Source organism: Aotus nancymaae, unplaced genomic scaffold (assembly GCF_030222135.1).
Source record: "Aotus nancymaae isolate 86718 unplaced genomic scaffold, 86718_ANA_hifiasm-v0.15.2.pri h1tg000046l, whole genome shotgun sequence".
Taxonomy (NCBI): domain Eukaryota; kingdom Metazoa; phylum Chordata; class Mammalia; order Primates; family Aotidae; genus Aotus; species Aotus nancymaae.
The window spans coordinates 30653842-30665075 of NW_026988460.1; the positions used below are offsets into that span (position 1 = coordinate 30653842).

At 45.1% G+C, this 11234-nt stretch overlaps 1 protein-coding gene across 4 annotated transcripts in view; it reads left to right on the forward strand.

Moving 5' to 3' along the window:
• Positions 1 to 6008, forward strand: part of HEG1 (heart development protein with EGF like domains 1) — an 87935-nt gene extending 81927 nt beyond the window's left edge. For all 4 annotated transcript variants that reach the window (XM_064362125.1, XM_064362127.1, XM_064362128.1 and 1 more), the window contains one exon: positions 922 to 6008. In XM_064362125.1, coding sequence (XP_064218195.1) covers positions 922 to 1071 — 150 coding nt within the window. In that variant the 3' untranslated portion in view covers positions 1072 to 6008. The remainder of the gene's footprint in view (positions 1 to 921) is intronic.
• The last annotated feature ends 5226 nt before the right edge of the window (positions 6009 to 11234 follow it).

Consider the following 11234-nt stretch of genomic DNA (forward strand, 5'->3'; position numbering starts at 1 on the left):
GTAAATGAACCCCATTTTTATTCAAAAGATAGCAGGCTAACCATGCACAGTGGCTCGTGCTTGTAATACCTGTAATCATTTTGGGAGGCCAAGGTGGGGGGATTGCTTGAGCCTAGGAGTTCAAGACCAGCCTGGGCAACATGGTGAGACCCTGTCTCCATAAAAAAATTTTTAAAATTAGTGAGGCATGGTGGTGCACCCCTGTAGTCCCAGCTACTCAGGAGGCTAAAGCAGGAGGATCACTTGAGCCCAGGAGGTCAAGCCTACAGTGAATAGTGTTTGTGCCATTGCACTCCAGGCTGGGCAGCAGAGCAAGACCCTGTCTCAAAGAAAAAAAAATAGCTGGTTGGGCAGTCTGCAGAAGCAGAGCCTAAGCTTAGGGTATGAAGCTATCACCTGGGTAGACAAGCTGTTCCTCACAGTAGGCTCAGATGTGATCCAGGTGATTTCCATGTTGGGCTCTCCTATGGCTCACTTATGATACACAGTATCTAATGTTTTATTTTTGCCAAGACAGCATTTACCTTGGTGCTACTATGAAGGCCTCCTCAAAGTAGCCCCTCTTATTCAAAAGGAACCTTTCTTTGAGATCAAACTGGTCACCTGAGGATTGCTGTTGGCCTCCTGGTTTGGGGTCCTAACTCCACCCACAACAGGGTGGTCGTAGGACCCTACAAAGGTCAGTTCCCCTCTTTGCATCAGTTGCCTTCTGCATGGTGGCAAAGACAGGAGGGATTTAAAATGGGTTATGCTCCACAGAGAAAGATACTTTAAAAAACATTAGTAATAATCAGTAGAAACATCCATACAGGATAAAGCCAGGTCTTTTTCTACATTGGTCTAAAATCATTGGGATTTAACACTATAATTTAAACCCAAGAATGATAAATTGACTTTTCTTCTTTTCTCTTTGGTAACCAGCCCACAGGTGTAAGGAATCCAGAACTTGAACGAAACGGACTCTACCCGGCCTACACTGGACTGCCAGGATCACGGCATTCTTGCATTTTTCCCGGACAGTATAATCCATCTTTCATCAGTGATGAAAGCAGAAGAAGAGACTACTTTTAAGTCCAGGAGAGAGAGGGACTTATTGCTCTAAGCCAGTCGCCTGGGACCTCTGTGGCTCAGAGGACTGCACCAGGAGGCGGCACCCAGGATTTGACGGAGCCATGCTGAGTGGCAGGCAGGAAGAGGGATAGGCATGCGGGGCGTGACCACAGTGGAGGGGACAGGTGGATGTGGAACCACAGGCTGCTCATTCGGCACCTTTGTTGTTACTGTGAACATGAATGTGGGCCAGTACCAAGAGAGTCTCTCTGAGTGACCGCACCACGGCATTGGCACCAGGGTGGCTAGTAGCCAGGGCAGACCACTAGACATCAGTGCAGGGACCTCGTTTTCCCTTCGTTTGCACTTTAGTAAATTGGGTGGGAGGTTTCCTTTTGGATCTGTTTCAAGCCTCTTCCAGAAAGAAGGCTTCCTTTCCTGAGACACTTCCATAAGCAGCAATTTGGTGATTCCTTTGCAGCAAAATACTGGCTTGTTAGTTACTTTCGTGCCCAGTGCCTGTGTGCTAAACAACAGATGAAGATGAGTGTCCCACTTAAATCTGAAGATGTCGCTGTTGAACGGACGGTGTTTTAATATGTTTCTTGATTGTCTTATGCTACAGTTTCCAAGCCAACCCCCACAATGAGGAAAGGAAATGTGTGAGGCACAGCACACAACTGCAATGTGTTTTTTTAAAGTCAAGGTCTTAAATTTTATTTAAGATTTTTGTTTAAAATCTCTTTGCAGTTAAATCTCACTTTTTCAAACAAGCCTGGATCAGGGTAAAACAACTGATACTTGGTTTTAGCTGGAGGCTCGGGAGGCAGATTGCAGGCAGAGGGGCAATTTTCATCCGTGAGGGCACAGCCTGGGGCCTGGGGCTCTGACCACCACCGTGGAGACCAGAGGTAGCTGTGTATGAAAGAGAATCAAACTGGATGCAGGTTTCAGCACTACAGGAAAGCAGCCTGGTGAGCCCCCACAGCTGGATGTGATTAGCGGGATGGGCTGAATCAGCAAGTTGGAGTTCCTGCATCACCAGTGCTTTGGGAAGCTGCAGGGATTCCTGAGGAAGTACAGGGAACCGAGACGGAGCCACGCGTGAGTTTGCTCACCTGCTACTGCAGTACTTTGTCCCCAGAATCTCGTCCACAAACCCCATGTAAACTTTCAGCCACGCAAAGCTGTTTACTCGGCTGAAGAAATAACTTATTTTTTCTTACCCAGTCATTTGCACCGCTTTATATGGCTGTGTAGCGCCCTCCAGACACATGGTTCTACTTCCTGTCAGCGTGGGAGAACTGAAGACTTCTGGTTGGTCGAGGATCTGCGAGTTGACTTTTGAGAAGGAAGTTCATGTGCCTTATTTATTACCCCTGTGACGTGGGTCCTGCCAGGGAGACATCCAGTACTCAGTGTCTTTAATTGCCACCTGTGGGACTGTTTATTGGCCTGCTTTCGGGCATCCTGGTTTTGGATGAAGGGAGGGGAATACAGAGGTAAAAGCATTGTGTCCAGCCTGAAGCGGAGCCCCGCAGCACACACATTCCTGGAAATGGTGCAGCCATTGGGGACGGTTCAGCCCTGAGTGTGGCTGTTTCTTCAAGGTCCTCTCATCTCTTCACAGCATATGTAACCCCCGCTCTTTGCATAATCCTTGGCCGTGATGGTTTTAAGCACAAACTCCTGTGTCCCCTGGTCTCCACCACTCACCATCATCCTGCTCTAACAAGAGCCCTAGTCAGGTGAGGTGCATTTTCATAGTTAAATTGCACGCATCCATGAGATAAATAAAAGAAGAGCTGTTTTTGTCAGTGAAGGCTAACCTAAAATTTCAAAGCATCACCTTTTTGAAATCTTGGACCTTGCCTCTCTCTTTCTGTAAAACCAATGGCCCTTCGTGGCTCAGGGCCTCACACCTAACTGGAGAGTTCCAAGCTCCTGCAGCTCACCTGAGCTCACAGACTTGGCTTCTTGGCTCCTTCCGCAGCATCCCTGCTCATCCCCAGGACCTGCAGCTGTGGGAAGAGCCATGTAGGGAGGCTATTCTCAGGCATACACTTCTGCTGCCTTCAGCTGACGTCGCAGCTGACAAATCATCTCCTCTGTCTGAGCCAGAAGCCTTCAGCTCTACAAAATGAAGTGTTCGGTCCCAAAAGCATTCTTGGGAAGAATCCAAACGTCCAGAAAACGGTGCCCTGTGAGTTCACAGAATGCTTTCTTGTTTATGGCTGTCGTCTGTATGGAGTGGATTTTTTTGTTGTTGTTTTAACTGAGAAAAAAAGGAGGCACCCTCGAGCTTGAGTTCACGTGGTCTCCACGGTTTCCAGGAGGTGTGTGGGGGTGGGGAAGGCACCTCAGGCTCTTAGGGGGCATGAGTAAAGCATGGCTGTGACCCAGTGAGGAAGGGAGAGGCCAGCTTCATGCCTGCTTGGGGTTCCTAGCCGCAGAAGGGTCCCGCCTAGGCCGAGGGGAAACACCTGGTAGCAGAAGAGGTCTGGATGCACAGCTGGCACGCCGAGGCTCTCAGCCCAGACACAGTGCTCCATGGCACCCCTGCAGCCCCTGCAACTGGGGTGCACAGATGCCACAGTCTTGCACCAATGTCCCACAGCTGGGAGAAGGTGAGAGGAAGGGGAAAGTGATGCGTACCCGCTCAAGAGATGCTTAAACCTCTGTAGAGAAGAGCCAGGTCCAGGGGCACCTGTGTGTCCCATCACACACCACAGCAGGGAAGGGTGGCTGGCTGGCTTCCCGGCGTCAGTGGTTTGGTTTAAGCTCCAGAGGGTCTTATTGCCATTGTCTTTTCCTCTGCCCCTTGAGCCAACCCAAGGCCCTGAAGTCTGTTTCTTTAGGCGGATGAATTGGCATGCTCCTACTATGGCCAGGCTCTGGGCAGGGCTCCTCACAGCACCCTCAAGAGGTGGGCATGGAAGTGCCCAGTTCTCAGATACAAAAACATTCAGAGAGGGTAAATAACTTGCCTTGTAGAGGCAGGACTGAAACCCTCGTCTGCCTCACTCCCCCTGCTGCTCTGCCCACTGTAGCCCCCTGCCTTGCTGTCTTGGCACACAGCTCACTATCCTGTGTACCTTAAATATCAAAGAGGGCAAGAGAGAAAGGACCTGAAAAATAAGTTGTTGTTGTTTTTTAAGGAACCTTATTATTAAGGAGTAACTAAACTAATGACATGAAATTTTAAAAATTGCTGAATACCCTTTTGAAAATGTCCCTTCAGTTTGGTTTTACATATATTTCTCAGATACTTGTCATGAAGAAAATAGTGGCTGGCTTGTGCTGGCACGTGGCTTTGGCTATAGGAAGTGAAAGTTGAGGACCTGGGTTTCTGACATACATACATGTCAGTCAGACATACACATCCATCTGAGGGCTGCTGGCCTTGTTCCTACGGTAAGGCCATGGCTCCCACATAGCGGAAGCATATTTTTCTGAAGTGTTTTCAGAATTGGGAACATATTTTGTGGAATGTCTTAAACACATCTTCCTCCTTCGAGGGGAAGTATATTTTCAGAAGCAGCTAAATCATTTAGAGTCAAAATTGCTGATAGGTGGTTCATTCAAGCTGGCTGATGGCATCTGAGGTCAAACACTAAGATGTGACGATTGAGTTCTTAAAGAAGTAACTCTTAAAGTGGGCCCAAGGGAGAAGGCAGCATCTTTGGACTCCTAGGCTGGATGGCTACCTAAGAATATGCTGTTGAAGGATGACACCAATCCAGACGTGAAAGTTCCCAGAGCAGGCACCTTCAGGTCACCCTCACACGTGGCTTTTTGGTGCCTGCATGAAACTGCCTTGCCCCCGGTGAAGTGCCCGAGTGTCCTGTAAGCCAGTTTAACTCTGCCTGAAGGAGAGGAGCTGCCCAGTCCAGTTGCTCTTGACTAAGTTTTGCCTAATACACCCAAAACTAGGGTTTGGACCCATAGTTCTAAAACACACCAATTTCGAGACTACAGCACTTCTTTGGAGAGAGGAAGAATGTACAGTTCAGTATTTCAGTGTTTTGCATTTTACTTGAAATTACCCTTAGTATCAGATTTTTTTCCTCCTATCTGAAACATCTTGTGGGGATGAGAAGGGACATTTCATTTCCTCCTTGATAAAGTGTCAGTCTGAGGTTCTCATGCATGTTTCTGGAAACTTTTGTAGAGTTTGCCTTTGAGTATGTTTTCTTTCTTTTTCTTTCTGCAAATCTCCAAGGAAAAGAACTGACTAAAATAGTAGGAACGTTAAAGTATTAAATGCCAATTAATTTGTTGCACTAAAGTATCTTCATTAGCATTACACCCATTATATCCGGTGTGAACTGTCACAGAAAAACCTATGAAACCAAAGGGGACCATTTAGGTCTGTAAAGAGACAGGTCTGAGACTAGCGCTGTCACCTGGGCATTTTCAAAGAGAACATTTTGGAGAATTTGCATATTCTGATTTTTTTTTTTTTTTTTTTTTTTTGATGCACTTAGCACACTTCATTACAGATTTCTTGGGTAGGGAGGATGGGAGAGGCCAGGGATGGGATGGAATCAGTTCTGCCTAGGAAACTAATCTGACTCATTTACCTTTCTGTATTAAGCTTGGCCTGTCCTGAAAAGAGAATGACTGTTTCATCATGAGTTGCTCTGAGTTTTATTAATGTTTTGTGTTGCTGGATTGATGGTTAAATGAAGCATGTAGCTGGAATAGGAACTTCCGGAGTTTTCGCGTTGTCCTGGATTTCTCTTTGTAAACCTTTAAACCTTAGCCCCTGATTGATTGTGTTAAACCCATTATGAGAATGTTATTTAAAGTTGTATTATAATTGCAACCTCCACTAATTATTCAGTACTGTAGCAGCAAAGTATTATTTTAAGAATTTGGTTATTTTTATACGTATATCCACTATAAGTCTGGCGTTCTAGTCAGTAAAACGATGCAATAAAATTAATATCATTTTCGTTGTGTGTTTTCCTCTTACTAACAAGAAAGCCAGAACAGAATGCAACACGTTACTTTTCAGGAGGGCATCACTTGTACAATGGAACAGTTATACAGTGAACTTCCACATGGCAAATGTGGAGGCTGCATCATTTCTGTATTCTCAGTACCCAGCATTGGAGAAGTACACTTTTGATGATGGATAGACAGATGGATGGACAGATGGGTGGAGGGATGGACAAACAGACCTGAATGGCAGAAAGCCAAACTTAGATATAATGCCTGCTTTTGTTTATGTGAATTGGAGAGCATAAGTGACGAATTCAGACACTTGAAATTTCCTCTTCATTGTCTCCCACTACCCGCTCCATGTCAACTCTTCATGTGTTGGAGGAGAGGGGAAAGTAAGCCTCTGTGTTCTCTGGTGGGGAGAATCTGCAGGACTTCAGGATGGTGGGCCATGGCCCTTACACTCGTGGTGGCCAAGGGATGTCGCTGCCTGTGTAGATATACATTCATGAATTAATTGCTTCCTTGGATGCCTTGTAGGTCAGGGATGATGAGCCTCTCATATGCTTTGTGGCAAAAACCTTGGCACTGGGGAGGCCACTAATGGCAGTTTGGGGCGTGAAGGTGACCTTTTGGCGGGTTGAATCAGGGCTATGGCCTATCAACCCAATGGAGGTGGCCAGTAGCACTATCCTCTCCTGAGCCAGCCCCACCCACTCAGCTCTCCCAGCCCCGAAGCTCACAGTCCCAACTGAGGTCTAAGTTACTTTATCCATGATACCACAGCTTCTCTATCCATTCACCTACTGATGAGTAATTAGGAACCCAGGACTGACCACTTTCTTGTTCTCGTTCAGCTTAGGCAGACATAAACATCACCTCATTTCCAGACCTTCTCTCCCCTCATACTAGTTTTTCTTTGTATTTTATTTTTTTTAATTGTATAAGATATACAACATGATGTTTTGATATACACAGTGAAATGGCTATTATAGTCAAGCAAATTGTTATATATATCATCTCACTGTTACGTGTGAGTTGGGGGTGGAGGGGGTAAGAGCACCTAAAATCTACTCTCTTAGCAAATTTTCAACATGCAACACAGTATTATTAACTGTGGTACTCAGGCTGTACATTAGATCCCTAGGCTGATTCATCTGACATAACTGCAAGTATGTACCCTTTGATCTACTTCTCCCAGTTCTTTGCCTACTGTTCTACTCTCTGTTTCTATGAGTTCGACTCTTTTAGATCCCACATGTAAGTGAGATCACTCAGTGTTTGCCTTTCTGTGCCTGGCTTATTTCACTTAGCGTAATGTCTTCCGGGTTCCTCGTGGCCCACATTGTTGCAAATGGCAGGATCTCTGTTTTTAATACTGAATAATATTATATACCACAGTTTCTTGATCCATTCATCTGTTGATGGGTACTTAGGTTGTTTCCCTATTTTGGCTATTGTGAATAATGCTGCACCCTGGTAATTGTTTTGAACCTAAAATGGAAGGAACTTCTGCTGTGCACGATAAGCTGGCCCAAGTGCTTATCCTACTTGTGCCTCTGACCTGGCAATGCAGAACCTCCACCTCAGGCTTTGAAGACCAGCAAGTAAAGAGCTAAAAAGTAGTTTTAGACTGTTGGTCTAAATCTCAGCAATGACCAATAAGCCATTTTCCAGTTGAAGTAAAAGGCAAGGGGTACAATGCGTGGATCATACCGATCAGAGTCCTCTCCCATATTGGATATTGAAGGGCTGTGGCAGCTTTCAATTCCTAGGGCTGGACTGTGGTAACCACTTGACACAGTGAGCAGGAACTTCAGGTCAGAAAGATAAAAAGATGCCAGGAGTATAGATATTTATGTTGATTTCTATTGACCCCATAAATACTTGCAGCACCATCAGCTGGTACAAGACAGTCTCCCACCATTTTATGACTGTTTTCCCAGATCATGATGTCAGGCCTAAGAGGCTGCCCAGCTCTTTGAGCCTCAGTATCATGCTCAGTAAAGTGGGGATAATAATCATTGTCTCACAGAGTTGTCGTGAGGGTCAGAGAGAACTCATAAGAAAACACTATAAGTGTTTCCTATGATTTCAATACAAATCAGCATAAATATCTTTACTCCTGACATCTATCTTTCTGACCTGAAGTTCCTGCTCACTGTGCCAAGTGGCTACCACAATCCAGCCCTAGAAATTGAAAACTATGAAGAAATAGCCCATTGGTTCTCTTCAATAAGGCCCTCCAGTTACCAAAAGAAGGAAAGTGCCATCTTGGGAAGCTGAGCGGGGAGAATCGCTTGAAGCCAGGCATTCAAGACCAGCCTGGACAACAGAGCAAGACCCTGTTTCTACAAAAAATTGTTTTAAAATTAGCCAGGCATGGTGGCTTATGGCTGTTGTCTCATCTACTCAGGAGGCTGAGGCTGGAAGATCGCTTGAGTCCAAGAGTTCAAGGCTGCGGTGAGCTAGGATTAAGTCACTGCACTCCAGCTTGGGTGACAGAATAAGACACCATCACCACCAACAACAAAATAGAGGAAAGACAGGTGCAGAATTGAATGTCATCTCCATGCTGATATGCTAGTAACTGCCCCTGAAGACCTTGGACTTGTGGTCAAAGTGTTCTCATCATTTCCCCTTTTTTCCTTCTCCAACCTGTTTCCTATATTATGAAGGGATTAATGGGCTCAAGATCATAAATTCTGTGGGGATAGGAACAAATCCTGTCCTTGTTAAATGTTATCTGCTCAGTGCCTGGCGCCTAGTAGGCATTCACTAAAACAAAGAACGAGTAAGTGGGCAGACTGATCAGCCAACAAAATAAATCAATTATGACAATTAAAGATTCTGGAGCTCTAGCCCCTCTAGTAGCTGCAGGCTGATGACTGGCTGATGGAGGAAAAATACAGATAGCTATGACATGTCACTGAACAGGAGCACTTAGCAAAGATCTCTTGTGGCAAAGCCCAGGCAAACATTTGTGGAGGAAGCACCTTTAAAATACACTAGAAAGTCCTTTCCCTGGGGAATTGTGGAACTGTGTAACAGAATCTCACTCAGCAATTTAAAGGAACAAAGTACTTCAACAGGCAACAACGTGGGTGAGTCTCAACACAAAAAGTCTCAAAGCATTGTGCTAAGTGAAAAAAGCTGGGCCGGGCGCGGTGGCTCACGCCTGTAATCCCAGCACTTTGGGAGGCCGAGGCGGGTGGATCACGAGGTCAAGAGATCGAGACCAACCTGATCAACATGGTGAAACCCCGTCTCTACTAAAAATACAAAAAATTAGCTGGGCGTGGTGGCACGTGCCTGTAATCCCAGCTACTCAGGAGGCTGAGGCAGGAGAATTGCCTGAACCCAGGAGGCGGAGGTTGCGATGAGCCGAGATTGCGCCATTGCACTCCAGCCTGGGTAACAAGAGCGAAACCCCGTCTCAAAAAAAAAAAAAAAAAAGAAAAAGAAAAAAGCTGGACACAAAAAGGACACAAAAGGCTTTTCCATTTACATTACATTTTGGAAAAGATAAAACTATAGGAACAGAAAACAGATGAGTGGTTGCCTGAAGGTGGAGAAGATTTCTGCTATTTACCAAACACATCCATCTTTCTTCCTTCCAGGTACATGGTAGGATGTACTTTTCTACCCGTTTGAAGTGTGGCCATGTGACTTGTTTTGATCGAAGAAATGTAAATGGGAGTGAAATGTGATGTTCACTTCTCTAGCCTCAGAAATCACGGAAATATGTGCTGGGATGGAGTCGGTGGTGGCCTGGGACACTGAGCACCTCAGATGAACATAGTGCCTTGCTGACCAGAGTTGAACTGGCATGAGAAATAAATGTTGTTGTGTTAAGGGACTGAGACTTAGGCATCACTTGACTTGTTACTGCATTCCTTAGCTAATGCTGATAAGTACAGCTCTCCAAAAATAACCCTAGTTACTACAGTTCTTGCAAATTGTTTGATTCTTAGTTCAGTGCCATGGGACATTTATGTTATCTTTTTTTTATTTTGAGACAAGGTATTATTATATTGCCCAGGATGAAGTGCAGTGGTGCAGTCATAGCTCACTATAGCCTCAAACTCCTGTGCTCAAGCAATTCTCCCATTCCACCACAGCCTGCTGGGTAGCTTAGACTACAGGCGTGCGCCACCATGTCCAGCTAATTTTTTTTTTTAATTTTTTTTAGAGATAAGGTCTTGCCATGTTGCCCAGGCTGGTCTTGAACTCCTGGCCTCAAGCAGTCCTCCTGCCTCAGCCTCCCAAATTGTTGAGATTATAGGCATGAGCCACCATGCCCAGCCCCATTTATGATTATTATTAACATTCTTCAACTAAGTTGTTTTAATTTGTTTTAAAGAATTTAAATCAGAAGCACTTATTGCGTGGCTAATATTTGCCAAAGCTACTGTGTGAAGCTCTGTGATATGAGTGAGCTGTTGAACCAGAAGGACCTAAATTTGAAACTCACCTCTACTGCAGTGAGACCTTGATGAATTTCTTAACTACTCCAGTCATTCATTTCCGCCTCTATAACATAGAAGTAGTGAAACTAGAGAATTTAGACGTATGCTGAGGGATTGAATGATAGGATGTCTCCAAAGTGTGTCTAAATGATAGGGTGCATCTAAGGCTCTGGCCCTGAAAGGAAGCAGGCATGAGGTACTGTGTATTAGGCTCTGTAGCAGGCACACTTGAAGCAGCAGTCTTGTTATATAACAGAAAAAACTAAAATATTAATTCCTCTGCCCTTCCCTCCCTGCTTACTTCACAATTGTGCAAGTAAGGCATTATCACTGTGATACTATTATCATCAATAATATAAGAGCAGCCAGGCACGGTGGCTTACGCCTGTAATCCCAGCACTTTGGGAGGCCAAGGTAGGAGGATCTCTTGAGCCAGGAGTTCAGGACCAGCTTGGCCAACATGGCAAAACCCTGTCACTACAAAAAATACAAAAGTTAGTCAGGCATAATGATGTACGCCTGTAGTTCCAGCTACTCAGGAGGCTAAGGTGGGAGAATCAGTTGAACCCAGGAGGCGGAGGTTTCAATGAGCCAAGATCATGACACTGCACTCCAGCCTAGGCAACAGTCAGTCCCTGTCTTAAAAAAAAAAAAAAAAGACAAAAGCTGTATTTGGCAATACATCATAATTTTATAATCCATGTAGATCTTGATCTATATTTATCCTGGTGTTAAATAAGTTAATCAGGAGCAAGGTCCAAGTTTCCT